Source organism: Otolemur garnettii, unplaced genomic scaffold (assembly GCF_000181295.1).
Source record: "Otolemur garnettii isolate 467f Iridium unplaced genomic scaffold, OtoGar3 scaffold00005, whole genome shotgun sequence".
In the NCBI taxonomy this organism is placed as follows: domain Eukaryota; kingdom Metazoa; phylum Chordata; class Mammalia; order Primates; family Galagidae; genus Otolemur; species Otolemur garnettii.
This window is the reverse complement of record NW_003852400.1, coordinates 32977026-33001526: the sequence shown is the minus strand read 5'-3', so window position 1 is coordinate 33001526 and position 24501 is coordinate 32977026. Positions and strand designations below refer to the sequence as shown.

The following is a 24501-nucleotide window of genomic DNA, read 5'->3' as shown; positions in this document are numbered from 1 at the left end:
AAAAAAAAAAAAAAAAAAAAAAAAGAACTTAATAAACAGAAACAATCAAAATGTTTTCATACTAAAAAATGATCAAAAGAAATTGGCAAATTGGAATGTTAATATAGATTGAATCAATAAATTTCCCATATTTTGCTATTCTTTACCTGTCAAAATGATGAATTCCTACGTATCAACTCAAGGTTTACATATGATAGATTTTATTTAAACAGTGATTAGGGGGTTAGAGTAGAAGACGTTAGCCAAAATAGTACATAGTGATGGTAACATGTTGCTAATCATTATTAAACAGCAGACCAGGAATTAGGGGAAATGTTGAGAATGCAGGCCAGCATTATAGTTGGCCTCTATAGTTTCAAAGCGATAGATACCCAGTAGTGGCTCAGAATGTACAAATTTCATATTTGTAAGTATTGCTATTCAGGAATTTCATAACTCAATAAAGGAGAAAAGGACCTTATTTAGCTTTGATAATTTTACTCTATTTGTATATACAATTTCTTCATGATGTACTTAGGTAAATACTCTTTCAGTAAAAAAATGTCTACCTATTTTTTATCTTATATAACAAACAGAAATAGGAACAGTGAATTTTTACTGTAAATTAAATTAATGAAATGGGCCCTTTGAGTGGAATTTCATCAGCTATAACTGAAAGATGGATAATTATTAGCATATACTACTACTGACATTTTTAAAAGACCAACTTAGAAGGGTCAATTCTCTAACAATCATATTCATTATGTGACAGGTAACTAACTTTGTGTTCAATGTTGGAAATAAAAAAAATTAAATTCATAAGATTGGCTGGTAATAGTGTCCCTAAGATTAAAATTTGTTATAGAGAATTTCATTTGTTTCCCCCCCAAAAAAGAGTTAGTTCATATTCAATATGTTATTTGTTGAGGGCTGACAATAGTTAATATGTATTCAGTTTGTTTAAAATCACATGAAATAGTAATTTCAGGATTAAATTAATCAGCCTGAATCATAAGTCTTAGAAAATAAAGCAAGCTTCATAATTAAAAATTATAGAGGTAGGAAAATGATTCCTAGTCATAAACATGCTAAACTACAGGTTAAAGGTAAAAGTCAGACCTGTAAACAGGGATTCAGTCCTTGGTCGTGAAATACATCCCCACTCTTCACCACACACACACAGACACCTCCCAACCAATGAGGTTCTGTAGAAATGGCAGAATAAATTAACAGTTGCAATAAGTTTTTGGAAATAGTTGAAGAATTCCTCCTATTAATCAGATAAGAAATCTATCTATTCAGGCAGAAAGAGAACAGAATCTTTGGCTTCCTCATTTTTTGTCCTTAGCTGAAAGCATTCTTTGTTATAATTCTTCAATTCAACTACTGAGTTTCCCACTGAATTATTTGGGTGAATCTTTATAGGGCCTATTTACACTGGATTTTCTAGATCAACTTCCAGCACTAAATTTCATCATGGGGGATATGATTAAATATGAAAATTGTATTTGTACATTGTTCTTTACATGTTTTCACATCTTAAAGATGTGAATAAATATTTGTTAGACAGTGTCTACAATATTTCAAGTGCCCAGATAAAAATGGAAACAGTTGACACATTAAATCTACAAATTCCAGATGTGTAGAAACATCTGGCTATGTCACTGAAATTTCCAGTTTTCATCCAGATGTTTGGTGTTATGGTTGTTTGTTTCTTCAAAAGACAGCTATTTATGGCATTACATAAATACGGGCTATGACATTATATAGTCTCAAATTTCTATCAACCTATTTGCTTCTGGCCACTTGAGGAAATTATATGAAAACACAAATTCATATTTTAATTTGTATTCTCTGTGACACATTGTAAAACCTAAGATGACAAATATTGCAAACTTATACGTGAAAGGCTGTACTCCAGAAGCCCAAGCCTTTGTAGCCCCACCTCACCCAGCCACCAACAGAAAGCAGATTGGTGATGGGGCTGAGGACTGACTACAAAGGGCACAAAGGGACTTTTCAGCGTGATGGAAATGCTCCGTGTCCTAACTGTGGTGATGACACTACGTGAGGGTATAGAGTTGTTGGAATTCATCTCATGGTACATTTCAAAGGGGGGATATGTCATTGTTTATAAATTATACCTCAATAATGTTAAAAAAAATAAATAAATTCAATAAATAGTTAAAATGAATAGTTATCAAAAAGTAACAATGATTCTTCTTTATAATATTTTATTAAGACAAAAATAGGATGCACATCTTCCAAATGTAATTCAAATTTCAAAGTACAAATGTATTTAATCCAAAATTAACCACAGCAAAATTCTCTTAGCTACTTTCTGCAATGGTAGAGTCAAGGTGGAAATAAATATTTCTCCATTTATGTAAAAGTTGTTTGATCAGCCAGGCATTTGCTCTGTTGGCCAAGAGAGATAAAGTGCGACTTCATTTTTTAAGACTTTTTAAATAGATGTTCTAAAGAGTAACACTTATAATTGAACATCTTAAACATTAAATAATACTAGAGCAGACTATTGTCTATTTTATTTTTTATTATGATGATTTTATTAAAAAGTATTATCTGCATGCAAAGATATTAAGAGTATATAAAGCTTAGTTCCTATTGCTTTGATGCTATGGGTAATAGCATTTTTTCATTATTCAAATTCTTGTGATGAAGGATATAATTCTATCTCAGTTTTTAATTATACGATATAATGAAACACACTTTATATGCATTATGTGGAGTCTTGTCTTCAAAGCAAGCCTGAAAAAAGAATATTTAAAAAACCCTTTATTATCCAGCACTTTACAGAAAAGTAAATCAGAAAACAGTTGAATGTCAGCTCATGTGAAATAATAAAAGTTCAAAAAATGTATAATTCATGCCCGAAGATAGAGTATTTTAGTTTTGATTATAGGCAAAATATTTAATGATCTAATTTCCTAGAATCTCAAGTTCTACTCAAGGTGTCTAGGATGAAAAACTTCAGAATGCACACAAGATAGAAGCATTAGTGAGAGCATGAGAATCCCAGAGGAAAGAAATCATTTGCTCTGGTAACTGTGTGGCGGCATAGCAGTGTGGGGCACCGAGAGTAAGGACAGAGAGTTCTATGCCGTTTAATGGATCACTGAGAGAGTCTCTAAATAGAGGACGATCAAAGATAGCAACGAGAACAGCGAACAGTGTAAGGATATTCTGTAAAACATGAAGTTAACTTTACACATCTCAGCATATGCCCAAAGCCTCAGACACAGCAGGTATCTCTGTATATTTACAATTCTCTTTAATTTACATTTCTGCTTTTTCTTGATTGTTAATACCTTAAGGGAGCAGGGGACTATGTTTTATTTATCTGCATTCCTCACTCCAACACCTCCCCTCTTGGAACTAACATGATACCAAGTGGGTTGCTGGCACACAGAAATATTTCTAAATGTTTGAATGAATAAATTAAGATACCAAGTCACCAAGGAAATGTGAGATAATTTTTACTCTCCAAAGTTTGTGAATGCATCTTGTTATATGAAACATGCTTGTTATTGTTATTTATTTTATTTTATTTTATTTTTTTGAGACAGTCTCACTCTGTTGTCCTGCGTAGAGTAGCATCCTAGCTCACAGCAACCTCAAACTCTTCAGCTTGGGTAATCCTCTTGCCTCCGCCTCCTAAGTAACTGGGACTACAGGTGTGTGCCACTATGTCCAGCTAGTTTTTCTAGAGTTAGTAGAGCTGGAGTCTTGCTCTTACTCAGGTGGGTCTCATACTCCTGAATTTAAGCAATCCACCCACTGAAGCCTCCCAAAAAAGTACTAGGATTACAGGTGTGAGCCACTGCCCTGGGCCCTTGCTAGCCCTTAATGAAAATAATAATTATAATACTTATTTTAAAAAATAAAGTGTCAGGAATTTGTATGATTAAAACTTAACTACCTTAAAAACAAAACCAAAAATGACTTTTTTTTTAGTCAGTGAAAGTGGGTTGATGACGAGATATTAAATTAAACTAAATATTTAATTGTTTACAAATTGACTACAGTGTTATTAAATGATGATATGGATTTATATTTTGGAGTTACCATTGTAGATTTGAGGGGGGTTTTGCTAATATCATGATACTAAAGATGTATTTTTCTCCAAACCCTTCCTCTATGTATTTCAGTTCACACAAGTATTTTATAGAATAGTTGAAAATATCTGGACTCATTGACTTTTGGAGTTCTAGATTTTGACTTCTCCTTCTTATATGTCCATTATGTATTTGCTTCTGTTTTTTGTTTCCTTACTAACAAATGTAATCTAATATTTAAAGAAAATTATATATAAGGCATTATCATTACTATTTATCCCCAAAAGTTTTCACTCATACGTATATGCACATGTGTCTATGTATGTGTATATATGAATATATCTTTTATATTCATATATGTATATAGCTACTGTTGACAACCATAATAAATCTTTTTATCAGTCTGTTGAAAAAACAAATAGTGAAATTTCACATCTAAATGTAGAAAATAACACAAATAGGCTAAAGTATTTCTCAAATCAATACCATATTCTTATTTTTCTCATTTACAATTGCCCATAACAGCTTTTTTAGGTATTGTAGAATTACTTACTGTATTCCTTCTCCTAGAAAAGGAAATAAGCATGGATTTTGAGAAATCTATGTGCCTTGTTTTTCCACCAAAATTATTTGGATTAAATGTTTCAGTTCTGGGTGACAATGATGATGATGATGATGACTTATGTGTTTCCTCCATCTGGAATTGTCTATGGAGAAAATATCCCTATAGGGAATGTCGAAAGGCTCATTATTTCAATAGTACAAATATGAAAATTGAGGCAGAGAGAAGTATAATTTTCTCAAATTCGTGCAAAGACTCAGAAGTGAAGCCAAGAGTAGAACCCACCTCATGTGGAATAGATCTAATGCAACACGCAATGTCAAGCTTGGAAAGGTAATTAAACTGAGTGGTATAATTACCTAAATTATAGTATAGGAAAATAGTGTCATATTTACAAACCTAATTATATCAAGTAGGAGAATTACATGAATGATAGTAATCATATGGATGCAATTCACATGCTTTATTTGCTTTACTTTTTTATCCTGAATGCTTTTAATAAAGGAGTTTAAAATATAACAAGAGCCAAAAAAGAAAAAAACTAGACACAGAATTTGGAACCAAACACTCCCCCCCCCGCACACACACATGCCCCAGTTTATATCTCAGCACATTTTCCAACTATATAATCTTAGATAAGTCACTTAACATTTGTCCAACTTCCTCAAATATAAAATAGGAATTATTTTATAAATAATACATTTTATAAATATAAAATAGTTACCAATATCTGAGAAAATTGGGAGTATTAGAAATAATACGTTCCTACGGTGTAGTTATAGCTGCCTATCCTCAAGTAGGTGTATAATAAAAGACAACTACTGATCCTTTTGGTTAGCAAATAGTAATGATACGTGAACAACCGCTGAGTTTAGTTTTTAATCATTTTTACCTGATTTTCTTTTTTTTTTTTTATTGTCAAGTGACTTAATACACAGATATGTATAGGTAATATATGATACACAGGTTTAATGATAACCCAAAAGCGAGGCCAGTGAAAACCCAGAATTGAGAAATAATCATTCATTGTGCAACTGTCTGAGGAACTCTATGAATTTTGATGAAGCATTATGATGTGACCATCACAGATACCAAATGTCCTCAGAAATTTAATGCATTTCTCTTTACTTTCTCCTTGGCACTGGATATTTACAGAAACTGAGATTGTTTCTAAAATGAAAATAGAAACTATTCAAAATATTCTTGGTGTAGAAGAATAAGCAGAACTATCCTTAGCAGATAAAAGGCTTATTACAAACGTATGTAATTAAGATAATGTAATTCGGGCACAGGTGTAGAAAACTGATGAAAGAACAGAATAGAGTGTAACAATAAATCTCTGCATATATGGAGTCCTGATTCGTCAAAGAGGGGAGACAATGATCACTGGAAAAAGAGTGGACTGTTTAATAAATGGATCTTGGAAAACTTGTTATTTATATGAAATAAAGGAAATTTACACCTATTCTTCACACTATACATGTACTAAAATCAATATTCAGGGATTAATCACTTCAATTTGAATGGTGAACTTTTAAACTCTTAGAAGAATACACAGGAGAAAGTCTTAGTGGTTTAAGTAGAAAAGAGATTTCTTTCTTTTCTTTCTTTCTTTTTTTTTCCTTTTTTCCCTGGCAAAATTGTACTTATTTCATGAAAGAAAAAAACAACAGATTTCTTTCTTTCTTTCTTTTTTTTTTTGAGACAGAGTCTTGTTATGTCACCCTCAGTAGAGAGCTGTAGTATCACAGCTCACAGTAACTTCCAACTGTTGGGCTTAAGCGATTCTCTTGCCTCAGTCTCCTGAGTAGCTGGGACTACAGGTGCCTGCCACAATGCTCAGCTATTTTTTGGTTGCAGTTAGCAGGCCCAGGCTGGACTCGAACGTACCAGCCTCGGTGTATATGGCTGGTGTCCTACTCACTGAGCTACAGGTGCTGTTCCTTAAGAAGACACAAAAGTACTAACCACGAAGAATACAATAGATAAATTTGAATATATTCGCATTAAAAGTTTCTGATCACTGAGAGATACCTAAGAATAGGAAAAAGAAGCGGTATAAATTTAGAGAAGATAGTCATATACTGCAAAGTATTAAGTTAGCATTCAGGCCATATTTTAAAAGTCTATAAAGAAGTTTAACCTAAAAATTTACTGCAATCCAAACATATAGAGGCATTTCACACAAAAAAAGAAATATCAATACAAACGGGCTTTAGCAGTTTAAAGATGCTTTATTTCATTAGCCATTAGGAAATGCAAAAACAGGAACAGTTTGGGGCAGTGCCTGTGGTTCAAGGGAGTGGGGCACCCACCGGCCCTATATGCTGGAGGTGGGGCACCGGTCCCATATGCCCCAGCCCTGGCCAAAAACTGCAAAAAATAAGTAAGTAAATAAATAATAGGAACAGTTTGAAACCTTTATAGGAACTATAGGAATTTATAGTAGTTCTGTTGGAAAAAAATGATATCTGAAACGTTGGAAAACATGGGGATTAATTAGCATTCTTACACGCCGCCCTGGGTAGGGGAGCTAAACTGATATAACTTTGGGAACAATTCTTCTATAATACAGTATTAAGATGAAATTCACATATTCTTTGATGAAGCTGTTATGATCTATGCAAAAACACTGAACCAAATCTACTCATCAACCTAAATAAAACAAAACTTGCTTTTTTCTTGGAAAAAAAAGATGAACTTTCACATACTGTATGACCCTCTGATGCAACTCCTGGTCTTACAGGCAGAGACATTCTATCACCTATTTACTAGAACACAAACTCAGGAGTGTCTACAGGAGGAGCATTACATAGATAAGGGGAAAAAAGAAAGTAACTCAAATGTCCATAACAGTAGAATGGAAAAATGGAGGTGTCTTCATAGAATTGGAATATTATACAATAATAAAAATGAGTAAGTACAGTATCTTCAATTAACATGGCTAAGACGGAAAGCCTACCGTTTGAGAACATTCCATTTTGATAAGCCTAACAAACAAAATTAAAGTTTATATATTTAGGGCCACCTATTATGACAAAGCTTTTAAGATTTGTTTATTACAGAAAAGCATGAGATTATAGACAAAATCCAGGCTTGTGCTAATTTCAGGTGGAGTAGACAAAGAAATACAATGTAAAAGCAACTCTTAGCTCACAAGAACACGTGATAATGAGAGACACTGTGAAATGTCTAGATTTCCTCTTAACCAAGATGTAACGATGTCAATATTATTCTGGTTCTGATCATGGATGGACTTTTATGGCATGTTTGTTATTTTTGGGTTTATGATACACATTTTTAATTAGGCAAATTAAATTAAGCTTTTATAAGAAAAACATCTCTACAAAGCTACTGTGAATGATATACAATCTCACTATTATCATTTGACAATTGTTGAGAATTTTTGATCACAACTACACTTTTAGGATATTATTAGATCCCGTATTCACAAAGTGAAATAAAAGAACTAAAGGCAAAAAGTAAAAAGAATAGTTCAAAAGAAGATAGGCTCACTCTGAGATGGAATGGTCTAATAAAGATGTGTCAAAGCAACAGTGGTTTATAATAGCACAGAGCCCCCTTTCAGATACGCCTTCATGGTACCTCCCTGAGTATGTTTTAAATTGGTTCAAGAATTGACGACGGCTAGATGTCAAGTTAAAGAATAACATGGGGCAGTGCAACTTTGACCAAGACCTATGTTTTGTTAGATCCAACTTATAAAAATTCTTTACAGAACCAATTTTTTTTTTTTGAGAGAGAGAGAGAGTCTCCCTTTGTCTCCCGAGGTAGAGTGCTGTAGCATCATAGCTCACAGCAACCTCAAACTCTTGGGCTCAAGTGATCCTCTTGCCTCCGTCTCCCAAGTAGCTGAGACGACAGGTGTCCACCTGCCACAATGCCTGGCTATAGAACCAAACATCTTTGAGTAACATTATATGATAGAGTTTTTCTTTTCTACCTATTTTTTCATATCATATGCTATAAAATATAAACTTAGTGCTTTGTCTGCAACTTCTGAAAGCTGTAAAGTTATTGTCACGAACAGTAGTAACCTGCTAAATCCACCACGCAGGCAGTTTTGTATCTACCCCTTCACAATGTCTGTGTGTACTCTGTCAGGGACCTATAAGAGGAGGGAAAACCATGTCATTTTAATCTCTGTTTTGTCTGTTTGTTCCTTTTTGCTGTTGAAGGTGAAAGTCTGGTTCCAGAACAGGCGGATGAAGTGGAAGAGGGTAAAGGGAGGACAGCAGGGAGCTGCAGCTCGAGAAAAGGAACTGGTGAATGTGAAGAAAGGCACACTGCTCCCCTCAGAGCTTTCAGGAATCGGTGCCGCCGCCCTCCAGCCCACAGGGGACTCTCTAGCCAATGAAGACAGTCACGACAGTGAGCACAGCTCAGAGCATGCACACTTATGATATACGCAGAGAGGACCAGCTCCATTCTCAGGAAAGAAATGTGATGGCAAGCCTTACCCAAACATCGTTTACACCCAGAGATGACGATGGCAGTGATTTTTAATGTTATTAAATTCAGGCATCTCAAGTCTAGTTTTCATGATTTATTTACACTAAGTGCCACTTATTAAAGATGCTTCCACAGTGAAGAAGGAGAAGGCGGAACTGGCTTTGAATATTCCAGATGTGTTTGGTCCCGTGAATGGCAATAAGCAGGTATGTGTTTGCTTTTGCTTGCACTGAAACTGAAATTGCTACCAAGAGCAAAGTGTGAAACATTTGTATTCAAGATGCCTTCACAGGGAAGATGCTGAAGATGAACTTGCTTTGAACATTCCAGCTGTACGAGGTCATGTATAGGACAGTGGGCAGGTATTTGCTTTTGCTTGCACTGAAAATCAAACTGCTATCGAAAGTAAACCATGAAACATTTTATCCTGAACAACCACAGTGCCTGAAATCACTCAAGTGGATTGAATTTGTATTTTAACTCTGTATATATTACCCTTAAGTCATTTTCCTGCCTTCACTAATGTTAGCAATGCATTCATATTAGCTGATAAAAATAGGCACTCACAGTGACAACCAGGACCAGCTTCTTGCCTTTCTATGCATTTTGTCATCCAGAGAAAATCAGCGTGTGCTTACTCGTGTTCAAGTAGAGAAAAATACAGTAGAGTCTGATAGGACATATTCTTGTACCACAGACAAAACAAATCTTATGTTGCATTTACTATCAACTGCTGCTAATACATTACTATAAAACTTGCCTAGCTCCTCAATTCTTCTTATCTTATAGCTTGGGAAAAAAAAAATTAGGATCATAGGCAAATCAGTTACCTTGCAGAAAGAGCTTTGTATAACAGACATTGTCTGATTTTATTTCTATAACTGTTAGCTGTATGAATATGATAATTAACGAGGAAAAGGTCTCTTCCTGATTGGCAATGGTGTCAGACAAGGTGCAAAACACAGCGATTCCTCAAGTTGATAGAAAACGTAATTCTGAATGTCTGCAAATTATAATAAAGTCAATAAAAACACATTATTTTTCATATGTGATGTATTCATGCAAAAGAACAATTTTTGTATTTTGTAAATAAAAAGTGTTTAATAAATGATCCTTTGTAAATAATGTTGGTCTCCCTACTGTGTTTTCCTTAATTTGTATAGATCTTAATACCAATACTTAACAAAGTCTTCAATCTATCTGCTGTTGTGTAAATCCGGATGATCATAATGAAGGAAATAACACATTCTTTGCATCCATTGTTTTTTTATTATGCACAAAAATAAAATCCTCAGATAATCAAAGAGCATCAAAGAATGGGTACATGATAAGCTATTTCTCTAATTTGTAGAATATGTCAAGTCATTTCTTGGTGAGCTTTATGAAATTAAAAATAAACATAGGAGAAAAAGTAATATTATTTATCACAATGAAGTAAATAAAATAGTCATACATTTTAAAAGTTATCTACAAGACATGTGAGTTAATCCAATAGCGGTTTTAAAATTCATTTCTGATCTCTAATAGGAATATAAGCTAAACAAAATAATCATAATTCTTAGGAATTTAATTTAATTTTAGACAGAGTCTTACTTTTCCCTCAGGCTAGGCTGCTATAGTTATTAGGCTAGCTCAGAGCAACCTTAAACTCCTGGGTTCAAGTGATGATTCTTCTTGCCTCAGCCTCCCAAGGAGCTGTACAGGCACCGCCCCCCCCCACACACACACAATGTCTGATTCATTTTTTCTGTTTTCAGTAGAGACAGCATCTCACTCTTGATAAGGCTACTCTCAGACTCCTGAGCAGAAGCAACTCTCCCACCTCCACCTCTCACAGTGTGAGGACCGTGTGAGGACCGTGCCCAGCCCTGGAATTCTGAGTTCTGATGTGCATGAGTGATAGAATCCAGGATTCTAGGACCTCAATGTGTTGTGCATCCTGCATGACTAAACAAGCACTGGATCCCTGAGTTCTACTGAGAAACTTGTCACTTCATTTTTCATTTGGTCTATATTTTAACCAGAAATGCTTGGAAATAATACCAGCATTCCCCCTTTGCCTCAATTCATTAGAAATAGAAATAGGAGAAAAAAATAAAGATTTCAAAAAACCATTGCTTTAGTATTATTAGACTGACAAACAATAAACTCACTTTATTTAACTTAGTCTAGCAGGTGCTATGTAGAGTGTAATCAAGAAATAAAGCAAATAATTATCTGTATTACATTTCGTCTTCTGTAATAAATTGTATCTCACTACCAGCAGATTTCAGAGTTAACTTAGAGGATGGGCTATTCAGATTGAAGCCATCTAGGCACAGAACAGACTTTTCTGTGAATCAGGTGCATGATTAGAAAGTATATTTTTCCTGATGACATCTACTTGGGTAGACTGACATCATAGAACAGGATTTAAATTCAAAACATCTTGACAAACTGGAGAAGTGGGACGACATACATCAAACTGAGTTCAGTAGGGACAAAAGTGGAGGATAATTCATGTATGCAGGAAAATTATTTTCAGAAATAAGAGAAAAGAATCCCTTAGGAGTAGCTAAAAAGAGACCTAACAATTGAAGCCAAATAGAAAGATATAAGAATGTATTATGTATTATGATATATGACTTAGGAAAAAAGTGACTCTGAATAGATGCAGCATTTATCAGTATGAGACAGTTGGATGGTGGGCCGTGTCCTTAGTAGAGCATTGTAAGCTAGTTTAAAATGAGATTTGACACCAGAGAACAGAAAGTGGTAGGAAAGGTCATATAGTTGATCAAAAGGGGACATTGTTTCATTCATCATGATAGTTTCCAATTACCTGCCTTGTAAGATGCCAGGCCCAGTACCATCTTGTCAACACATGGACAAGTAAACTAGCAAGCTAGAGTACTGTAAATTCGAAGAATTCTCTATCTTTGGGAAATATTCTAGTATTCTCCTGTCTTTAAAGTGGTGCACAGGTTATTTAGCTAGGTGATGCCTTAATATCCTCTTATAATTAAAATTAAATTAAAATAGTTTCACGGATTGTCTGGGTTACTTCACTCTGTGGTGCCAAACAACTAAAAGAATTCTACTTGTTTTTATTCTACGCTAGGATCCTGGCATGCCATGGTATCACATTACTTAACGCCTTTTTCACGTAACTGTACCTCAGATCCCGTAGCTCTGTGGAAATGCATAATAGCATGAAAACACCTTTCTCTGAAAATAGTACCAAATTGTCTTTTTCAGCAGGATTTACACAGACAAACATTACAAAGTTCTTCCAAATGCTGATCCACATATTTTTAAACTCGTGATAAACATGACTCCTATGATCTCTTTCCTGTATTTACTGACCTCTCTCAGTCTATGTATATATTTTTTTCCTTCAGAGACTACACATGAGATCTGAGTTTGCCATTTTGTTTCTCAAAAAAGAACTAAGTTCATTCAAAATAATCCCAGTCATAGTTTAAATGCTCTGGTGAAGGTCATTACGTGAAATAAATGTGGTGATGACTTGTTAAATTCAATAATGGCTTTTCTTTGTCTAGTAAGATAAGAGTAGATGGCAGATAGAAAAACAAAGTAAATTATAAAAAGGTATTTCAAATTTTTAAAAGGGCTAGTTTTCTATTTTTTTAATTACTGGCCTATTTATGATGGGAAATGCTATTTTTCCTCTTAACAGTAGTTTAGAGGAACTGTAGAGCTAAAACATAATCTCTAACAAGATAATAGAGTATCATAAGTTAATGACCAGAAAGGTTAACAGAAAATATATTTTCACTTTAGTTTCTAAATACACTTAGGCCAGTAAGTTTTAAGAATAACCTATTTATGTCCTGTCCTATTTTGTAATAAAATGTTGTTACACTAATACAGTTAATATATGAGATAAGTGGTATTTAGACGGTAATGTAATGTTTAAAATATCAAATACAAGTACTTAAATGGCATAGTTATTCTTTGAACCATTTGGGGAAAAATCGTATCTTCTTGTCAGCTCCCTTTTTGCATTCGTTCAATAAAAAATGATCTAGAACTAAAAATAAATGTGAAGCTTTTGAAAATTTACCATTTAGATTGAGAATCTAAACATTCCAGGCCTTACAAACACTTGGAATATGCCAGATTGGCACGCATATACTGTTATAAAAGTGGCTCTTTGAGGGGGGCAGTGTGTTTTTATATCACTTGGCCAAGTTGGCCAGGATAACTGAATAACGGTCCTCTCGAACACCTCAACATTTCGGCGTTCACCTTTTACAGAGTGCCGCTAGGAGCAGAGGACAAAGAAACAAAAATGGCCCCAGAAAACAAGATTGCTGAATTAAACTCAGAGAATCTATAAGAATATGTGGCTCAAGATTTAAATGAGGCTTTTTCTTTATCTAAGCAATTCTCATTGTGATGAATTTTTACATTATTCTTATCTTGACATCTAAAATTGTTAAATACATTGAAAGTACATTTAAGAGAATAAAAATATTTTTTTCTTGTATGTTTTATTTTTCCCCCTTCATGGGTTACTTTAATTCAAATCAAGCTTCAAGCTGTGGTTTAAAAAATTCCAGAAAATTTTTGATTGCATCATAATGTATTCAACTCAGTAATCCCCCTTAAGATAGTATTTGCTTGTGTTGCAGATGGCTTTCAGAAAGTTCTCAAAGTAGAATGAATTTGAAAATATAAACTGTTGTGATATCTACTGTATGTAAGGGATGATACAGTGATTTGAGTGATTAGTAATATTGGGATTAGGCTATATTTTGTATTTCTGATTTTTGTGAAGCGATTCACTGAGATAAACATCTATTTTACTTCTAAAAAGTACTTATGAGGTTAACAATAACATTATACTAGAATTACTTAAGTCTACACTCTGTTTTGCATATGTGTAATATAGATTGTCGAAGAAAGTGAGTATCAGGTCTTTTTATGTTCAGTGAATATTTATTTTGAAAACAATCATTAGAAAAGACATCATTATGGATGGGTAGTTTTATCATTATTGGCTTTGTTTTTCTTAAAAAAAAAACACACACACATAAAAAAGCTGTTCATTCTACCTTTTTCTCAATATACTACTGCTACTAAAGAGAGAAAATTAGCAAAGATCCCACAACTTTACCAGTCTGATGAAAGGTTAAACCCAACTATTATTTTGAGGTGAACTATTAAATCTAGTTAAATTATTTGTTTTGACATCAGTTTTTATAGGGCAGAATCTAATTTTTCAGACTTTTTAAACATTTAAATCTGGTAATTTTTATTTATTTAATTTAAACATTTAAATATAGTAAATTATATCTGGTGTCAGATAGTGTTTTGATGTTTTAAAAAGTAAAAGAAAATGGACAGAGAACATGCTAAACATGCTATCTAAAATGATAAAGAATTTAAAAATACTTCTTGAATTGCTCCATAGAAAAACCAAAATCAGCTTCAGACATTGCCCATTTTGTCATCAACTTCATTTCTTTTAGAATAACTGATGAAATATGCTTTTGAAATTTGTCTCTAACTGCCACAGTTTTATTTTTACTTAGTAGAGGGATATGATTCAGTCAATGTCAAAGAATGATTAGAAGGGCAAATAAAATTAGTATGTGAAATAAAATATTTGCTAAATGTTATACAATTCATAATACAAAAATTAAAGTAGATTGTAAATAGATAAGATAGACCAGCAGTAGTCAGCCTGGTTAAATGAAGAGACACTTAATCACAATATCACTCTTATATCTCATGTAGATTTAGATACCTTTGCTAACAATATATTAAAACTTGTTTAGATATTTCCTAAAGGTAAATTTTCTGAGAATATATGAGTAAGTGATACTTTTAATTCACATGATCTAAAGTTTTAGATAATACTTACCTGTGTAAATATATCTTTTATTAACAGTGGAAATACACCCTATATGCTGCATTATAAGGTGGTGTTTGAGGAGTTTTGTTTTGCTTAATAATATAATGGCATATTAAGCCTAATGACATTTAAATTACCCTTCTGTCCTCCACTAGGATGTTTGTGTTTCTTCTGCGTTGGTAAGAGCGTTTGCATGTCAAGAATGTTAACTATATGTCACATATTATATGCTTGCAAAACGATAACGATAAAATTACTAATTGTGCTACTTGAATCGAAAATCTAGGAAAGCACTTTCAAATCTATAAATTATATAACATTTTGTTGTTAAAAAATCAATAAATCAAGGAAGTCGTGCAAAATAATTTTACTTTAAATTTTTTGAGCTACCTTGACGAGTATCTGGTTAATTGTGAATTTAATTCATTTGTTTATTCTACAAATATTTGCGCACTAATCATATTAGTGCCCGATCCTATTGTCCTCTATCATCATTTTATTTGCCATGTTATTGATTTCTGTTAGCACATTCTTTAACTTTGGAAAACATTTCAAATAACTGCCTATTGAGCATTTCTGTGGATATTGTTCAGTGTTTTTCTATTTGTCTAATTCCCAAAACCATTTAATTTCTCCCAGTACAGGACAGGCATACTTTCCAAAGAGGAAAGAGTTGATAAGGGTTGGTTGATGTGTATGAAACATATTTTCTGTCTGCTCAGTTGTCGTTACTTTTCTCCCAGTGAATTTTCAAGCTACTTTGCCCAAACCAATAGTGACTAGGGGTGTCCAACCTGTGGCCCATAGGTTGTATGCAGATTATTTGAGGACTGTTTTGCTCACCTATAGTGTTGGATATTGTGAACATTATCATCAGCTTTTGTTAGTATTTGTGTATTTAATGTGTGGTCCAAGGCATCTCTTTTTCTTTCACTGAGTGACAGAAAAGTAAAAACTTGTACATCCCTGATTAGACTGCTTATGTCCCATAGTCTAAATTTATTTTGATCATCAGTTATTATTTTATTATTGTTATTTACTTTGAATATATGTTTATAAAAAATTTCATTGGATTATTACACAGATGTTATTAGGTCACACAATAAGTTTACTTTTTTGTAAAAAATTAGAAATTTAAATATACCTGTATTCTATATAGTAATCAATAATTCAGTTATATAAAATAATTTAAAAATGACTTAATATTCAAAATAATTTTGATGATCATGATAAAAATTAAAGAAAGGCTGTCTGAACTTTATTTCATGAATAAAGCTATATGAAACAGTGAATTTTTTCCAAACAGCACTGTGAGTTCTAAGTGATTTCTTGGGCAGTAGGACAGAAGGATGCAGTGGTCCTATGCTGAAGCCACTTACAAGCTATTTAGGGAAATTCCACACATGGAAATGGATCCTCCCAATTTTCCACTATTCTCCTGTATGTAGCTGATTCCCTCCACTGCAGCCAGAGTGGTTCTTCAAAATGCAAATCAAAGCAGTAAGCAAGTCATGGTGACTTTTGCAAATGTACAATTCTAAGTAAAGCTATAGTGGCCCCTGATGAGGGATTTGCACACATTTTTTAAAAAAGAAAAATCAAATCATGTTCTTCCTATGCAAAAATCACTACAATTGCTTAGAATAACCTGCATATCCCTTTACTGGGGGTCAAGACACCATGGAATCTGGCCCCACTTTGGTCACACATCTTGTTGCCAACCCTTTGACCGAGGGGCCTCAGCCCCAACTCCTGGCTTCCTCCTGAAGTATGTCCACAATGAGTTCTCTCCGCTCCACTTCAGGTCTGTATTCCCTATTCTCATTGCCCGGAATGCTTTCTCACCACATATATCTTGACTTATGCCCTAATTTCCTTTATGTTATGGTTCCTCACACAGGCATTTGATTTTGTTAAATTAAACGGAACCATCTGTCGCATTCTACCATTTAGGTAGTACAGTATTATCTGTCACAATCTGTCTTTTCAAGCATTGTTTTTCTTCTTAGCCATTAGGTAGGTATCTAATAATTTTTTTTCCCCTTAGTGAATGTAGGCATCATGAGAGCAGAGATTTTGTTCACTCTCTCTCTAGCACTTTCAAAGGTCTCTAGAAGTCAACCAACAACTCACATTCTGAATTGGTACGAATTAGAAAAGGATCCTACTGCCTCAGAACACTGGACTGCCACTTCCTGGAGATTGTCTTGATAAATCAAACGTCTATGGCAATTTTGCAGCAAATTATACACCCTAAAGTTGTGTTCTACATAATTTGCATAAGTAAAAGCACTGACCTTGAACTGGACAATTTGCAGCAATCAATAAATCTTTTTAAATAAATGCATGGATCAAATGGCATGAGATCAATCACAGAAATACCTGCAAATCTAAGTTAATGTGGTTAGAAATGGAGCCCTAGAACATATTTTTTAAAAAGTGGTCTATTGGTATCACAAAGCAAAACAAAAATCTGGTTATTGCCTTTGAGATCGCACGAATAACGTACCAGTTCAGAAGACAATAAGTAGAAAGGAAAGTTAAAAACAGGGCTTAACAAATGTTCATATATGGATTGGAAGAAAAAGGGAATATTTTCCTTCCATTCAGACGTCTGTCGTGAAATACTCACAATTTTTTGCAGACAGTTTGGCTGATTTCCAACACACATCGTTCCTTGTCTGGCATGAAGAATGCCATCTGTGCAACATGGAAGTCCGTTTTAAAAAATGGACTGTTAATTATTCTCTGGGCAGGTGCTGTTAAAGTGAAATCAGGTGTCAAGCTTACAATAGCCTAAAATGACGATGTTGTGCTGAGAAAAAGTGGCATTCCATATTGTGAAGTGGAATCTGAGCATGGCATGTCAGCATTCCATTTGGGGGGGCGCTGCAGAGGTCAGATGGTATAGCAAAGCTGTAAAACTTTCACACCCCTTCCCCTCTCAATAGTGAAAGAAAGCTTTGCTTTAAATCAAGGACAGAGGCTAGATCAAAGTTATACATTTCTTCAGAAAAATATCTTCCCAATTATATTTTTTTATGAAAAGTTGATGGAGGAAGAACAGTGACCTGAAAGGTACGACCACCAATTCCAAAATATATAAATTAATTTAGCAAAATTAGTCAAAGTCATTTCTCTCTCGCCATGTCATTAGAAGGTCTGTTAAAGCCATGAGATTTAAAACAAGACGTTTATTCTTATACCCAGTGACAGCTGGTTTAGTTATCGTGTTCTCATCCTACAAGTCTCAAGAAATAGAAAATTTTTGCTGCCAGACACAGGGCTATGAATAAAATAGTAGATTAATTATCAAGGGGGAATACAGAATAACAATAAAAGGTAACTTGCAGGTAATTGCCTTTAGATTAAAAAATCTTTTTATTACGGCAGTATAAAAGGATTTGGTTCATTATAATGTATAGATTGAAAAATTGACTGCAGTGGAACGTTGTTAGAGGTGCAAATTCTCAAACTCTACTCCGCACCAGTGAGTCAAAATCTCTGGAGATGGGCTCATCAATCTGCAATGCTACTAAAAAAAATAACAATTTTTCAAAAGCAAGTATTTTTGAGTTGTCACGACATGATCAATAATAATATGTAAATGTTGTGTCACCTGAAAAATATTTTTAGCTATAATTATAAGAGTGCTTATAAACCATTTTTATTTTTATTTTGGCCAATAAAAAGCAAAACTTTCAAGATACTACTATATGGAGGCTAACTTTATAATGTGTTTTAATTATGTTAAGTCACATATTTAAAATTTGGAAATAGTATTAGCAGCCCGTATAACAGTAATTACTTTTAACTGCCAGAAGAAAGTGGTAACTGCATGAAGTATATCTCCCCCAAGACTTAAGGCTCCAACTCTTAAACCGTGCAACACTTTCACAGCTATAGATACATATATTGATCTAAAGTAAAAAATTAGTTTGGAAGTCAATATGGCAAAGCTCATATGATTCCCATTAGTGAAAAACGCACCATGAATATAGACACATACAGACCTTTAGATTCAAATCTAATCATTTAAAAATATTTGCCATAATTCATGAATTAAAATGACAAAAACTAGATTAGAAGAACCAACGGGGAAAGAGAAAAGGAGATAGATTGTTTTATCAAGAACCTAGTGTGAAATGTGCATTTAACTTGCATTGTTAATAAAAAAAGTTAGGCAGGTACGTATGAAAGGCATCAAGCCGAGACATCAGTCCTTACTTCATCCTCACTTCATCCTTACTTCATCAGTATATTTAAAAAAAAAAAAAAACAACTAAAGTCAATAATAAAATACGTATGATTTGTACACTTTTAATGGAGTAAGTCCCCCGTGTTAAGTACTGTCGTACTGATCTTATGCAGTTTTGAAGTAGAGTAAATTCTGCAATGATCAAACTTTGGAGTTTTATTTCTTCTGCAGATATAAGAATATACTGCTATATCAAAAATACATAATTCTTACCAATTCGAATCTAAAATATGAGGATCTTACCCTCGCAACATTTCCTGCTTCTCCTTAAATTTTATTCCCCTTCCAACTTTACTTCCTACTCATCTATCCCATCATAAGAATCAGGATAGAAGTAATAGTCAAGAAAAAAATCAGCTTCTCGCTTTCAGCTTAGCCCCTGGTCTGTGAGGGCCCCTCATGATCTGTGCCCCTTCATGGAGAATACAGATTTCATTAGACATTTTATCACTTCAAATCCTCTTCAAGGCTAGTGACACTAACATGACAGTACCAAAACCTACACTTTAGATGAAAATGGTCTGAAATATTTTTTATAAAATGAGCACTGGTCACCCTGGGTTCCTTTTTTTAGTAGAGAAGAAAAAGTGCAAGACTACAACATTGTTTAATGTAAAATGGCATGGACTGGACATATTTTCAAATTGTGAAACAGCTATGATTTTAGATCTCTTGATGCTTAAATACGGAGTCCAAAATATCTTTCCCTTTCTTCTTAAGTTATTCTAATAGTTTATTGTCTAAAGTTGGCCTATGGTGACAAAAGCTAGCAGGCACTTTACCAATCATCCCATTGTTCTCAGACTACAAATTGATCCTGGGGTTCAAGAAGAAATGACAGGATTACTAATTTCCCAGAGTAAAGAACTAGAACATACAGTATGTTAAGAACATTATGAAATTCTGGGCTGTGAATTCTCCTACATGGAGTTCAATTTTTAATAGCAAAATTAATCTATCATGTATATTTATGGTGACTCATTAACTAACCTAACCTAACTATATAGTAACCAACCTGAAAATAAGCTATGCAATTCAACAAAACTATATAGGCTAAATAATGTTGGATTATACCCAACATTGATTGTTGAGTGATTCATTTTATGATCTCATCAGACTATTCTCTTACCTGAACATTGTTATATGATTTTCCTTCGAGGAGAATTTCATGACTTGTTATGTCTGTTTCTTTGCTTATAATTGGATTTTGTTATGAAATTATGTTAGCTATTTTTCCTATTCTATAAATAAAATTTAAAAATTCTAAAATTCATTTTAGAAATTTACGTCAGATACTCGAAAGTCTGACTTTGAAAGTTTTAATCCACTCCCAAGCCCAGTGGATTCACCTAGGTTTCTACCTGAGTGTATGATTCCAGAGCAACTCTCATTTCCAATAATCAAGGCCTTTTACTATCTTGGAGTAGCTTTAAAATGAGACAAAAATTAACAAGACTTATAGTATAATTAATCATTATTTTGCACCCAAGGAGGCAATACAATGCCTAAATCCTGTCTCAAAGATATAGTGGGATCATTTTGTTAGATTTACATAGTCATTGCAAATGTGTAAATATACCTCTCAGTAGTAATAGTCTTCTCCCATTTTTACCTCCTAATAAAGCAGCACATCTGTCCGGATCACAGGGCAGAGATTGGAAAGAACCTGACATCAAGAGAGACAGGTCTAATCAGTTTCCACTCCCTCACCTGCCACCTGGTATCACCTCTACTAAACTTGTAAACAGTTGGCAGCTTGTGACATTTCACACATATAAAGAAAGAAATTCCATGTTCAGAAGCACAAATGCCATATAGGTACTAAAAACTCATAAAAGGGGGGAAATAAAATATTCTAAGAAAATAAGAAATATCCAAAAGGTGGAAAGAGAGCTTAGTATTTTGCTAAAGGCAGAATGACAGGATGCTAACCGTATTCCACAACTTTCCTGGGCCACAGGGCGAGGCTCATTATAGCCTCTCTCTCCGCTAGGTCCTTGGTCTTGGGAACTTGAAGAATTGACCCACAGAGCATGCAAAAGGACAGATTTTATTGACAGATAGATAAGCGGTGTGGAAAGTCAGAGCCTTTGGCAAGCCAAAGGTTTCCCTAGGGGATTACATACTGTTTTCCCGTCCTGCCAGCAGGCTTGGGGTGATGGAATGTCACAATCGTTAGGTGCCAGGGTGTGGGAGGCAGAAGTTAATTTTTAAACTGCCCTTGTGTAAGAATGTGACCCCCCATTGGGTGTGTTCTCTGGCCCGGGAGTAGCAGCCTCTTCGTGTGTTCCCGACTCCCAGAGTGACTGCTCAGAGGAGGTACTGGTCAGGCTGGGTTTTACAAGCCTGTTTGTGCCACAATGGAGTCCGTGATGAGACTGATTTCTGAGCCTACTTAGGCACAGAAAATGGGGGTTCCCTGCCCAGAGCAGGGGAACTCTGTGTCACCAGGACACAACTATGTCAGATTGAAGTAAACTTTACATATATATGATTTATCTAAAATATAATCAGGGAATCATCTGCTGTAGAAAGCAAAAAAATTCTTCCTTCATGGCTTTTATTAAGCTTTTTTGGGGGGTTGTTTTGTATTTTTACTTTGTATTTTCAATTCCTCTCAAAGATCTATAGCCAAGGCACTTACTTTACTATTTATTAGGGAATTATAATGATTTTATTTTCTCTTTTATTTACTTCCTTTTGATGATTCTTCCTTTCAAAATTTCATTTAGTTAGAAATCTTTCTGGAACAGGGCAACATATAAAAGAATACAAATGTACCAGTTGGTTAACACATTCTCATCTTCTGGACAATACTTCAGTTTTAACATTGTATAACTTCTCATCATGACTTTCCTTACTAAATGGTTTCCTGAACTTGATTTTTTTCTTGGGAAATCCAGCTTGGTAAAAAGTACATGGAAGAAGCTTCTCCAAAAGTCAGTCTCTGTGTGTCTATCCTCTGATGCTGAAAAGCTGATGCAGCTGAAGGAACAAAGATCTGTGGACAATCCTCTGGTGTTAGCAAAGTCTTAATGTTGGAATATATTTTTTACGAAGCATCATTTATTATTTTTCAGTATCTTAGCCTTGTCTTTCTGCTAAAAACTCATAATATGCTCTTGAGACAGGGAGCTGGCAGGTACTGCTCTGGGTTCTGCATAGCTGCAGGTGGGGCCTGAGGCATTGCTTTGGGGATTGCTGTAGGGATCCCCTCCTGAGTCAAGGTGCCACAGAAGGAAGTTTCTAACAGCCCTGCTCAAGACAAGATGAACTCAGGGCAAGTTTCAACTTCTTAGAAGCAAGATGGTGGAGAGCTACTGCTGCTGCCATGAATGTTCTTCCTCTTGTTCAGCCTGCTCCTTAAATAGAAAGGCCCCAGGAACCAGGGGGCTGGTTCTCCTCTGTGCAGGGCTGGGGGGTGCCCCTCTGTGGGGAGGGCCAGCCTCAGTGGAGTAGACTTTCTATACTTTCTGAATAAATCTTTCACTTGATTCTATCAGCTCACTTCTGAATTCTTTCTGCAGGGCTGGTGCCCCTCTGTGGAGAGGGCCAACCTCAGTGGAGTAGGCTTTCTATACTTTCTGAATAAATCTTTCACTTGCTTCTATCTGCTTACTCCTGAATTCTTTCTTCTATATATGCATTGGGAGTCCCTTTCCTGTGTCATCTTGATTTCGTCTGATGCTGTTTCCCCTGGTTTGGGAAAAATGTTTGCCTCTCCATTGTTCTGTTTGTTTTCTGTATTTCAATTACTATTACCTGCTAGTCTATGAATTACATTTTGCTGTTGGTAGAAGTTCCTTTTCCAAAATGTCTATAAATCCATTTTCTGGAAATTGGATATAATATCAGGTATTTTTAGCCTTACTAGTAAGCATTGAAAAAATTTGCCAACTAAGATGATGTTTCTTTCACAAAATATTCACATAAATTATGACCCCACATTAAGGATTCAAATAATATTTATGTGAGTCAAACCGTAATCAATGTATATTTCCCATTAGAAAGGTTTATATGAAGCAGGGAAAGGGGTTAATTCTAGTAATCTAGGATATGCATGTACAGTTGGTTATGGGCTTAGGTTCCTATATGTCTTAATAAGGTTTTGTAGAAAAATGAGTTCACCTCTGTCTAGGTAAGTTACTATACAGAGAGTGTTAAGATAACATCTCAGCTAATTCTGAGCCTCTCACAGAAGCCCCAGATCCTGGAATCACATTCTATTAGTTCCATATGGTACGTTCCTGTCTCTAAACTTTTGATGATGCTCCTTCTCTGCTACCAGCATTTTAACCAACACTCCAAGGTTGTTTCCATTGTTGTTTTGTTTCCAGCTTCTCATGACTGTCTCTCTGGCAGAATTCCATCCTCCCTTTGCTGAGACTCCCATCAGTGCTTTCCCCGGACTGTACCTGTTTTTCTTTGTGATTCTATTTACACGGAGCCTCTGGGTAGCGCAGTGTGGGCTCTTCTCTACACTCAGGAACCATGAAGGGAAAGACACAAGTAGAAGATAAAATGCACGTGGCTGAACCAAGATTTTGCAATGGTGGGTTAAACTGGCTCTTAACTTCCTTCCCCACTTTTCTGAAAATAGATATACAAGAGCAATCAACAAATGTATACATGTAAATAGGATTTCCCAAATTCAATGTTTGACTTTTTTAACCAAAAATCAAGGTACAGACTTTCCCTGTAGTGAAATGGGTTGTAGTTCTTCCCTTCTAACTCATTCCCCATGGGTTCGCAACGCAGACCCTGGTTTTAGATCTCCACTATACTTTTTTTGACTATAATAAAGAAAATAGTATGCTTATAAGGTATACGTTAGTGTTGAAGGTAAAAAATGCATATCTTACTTTATCATGTGTTTATTTATTTTGAGACAGAGTCTTGCTCTGTGCCCTGGAAGGAGTACAATGGCATCCCGTAGCTCACTGAAACCCAAAACTCCTGGATTCAAGCTATCCTCCTGCCTCAGCCTTCTGAGTAGCTAGGACTATAGGCACTCCCCCTGTTGCTTGCTTTGTGTGTGTGTGTGTGTGTGGTGTGTGTGTTTGTAATGATGGTTGCTTTTGCTCAGGCTGATCTAGAACTCCTGACTTGAAACAATTATGTGCTTTTGGATATAATCAAAGAATGATTCATAAATCACTTTTTTCTACCATAGAAATAATTGAAATTCATTGGAAAGGAATTTTCATGTAAATATTCTGAGAGGGAATAAAAGCATGTAATTTAGCATGTACAGATAAATATAATGATAAATTAGATTAAGACTTGCAAG

General features: G+C 34.6%; 1 protein-coding gene across 1 annotated transcript in view; it reads left to right on the top strand.

The window, feature by feature from the left end:
* The window catches only part of MEOX2 (mesenchyme homeobox 2), a 78342-nt gene extending 68127 nt beyond the window's left edge, over positions 1 to 10215 (top strand). The window contains exon 3 of the mRNA XM_023519092.1: positions 8817 to 10215. Coding sequence (XP_023374860.1) covers positions 8817 to 9041 — 225 coding nt within the window. The 3' untranslated portion in view covers positions 9042 to 10215. The remainder of the gene's footprint in view (positions 1 to 8816) is intronic.
* Positions 10216 to 24501: the final 14286 nt, after the last annotated feature.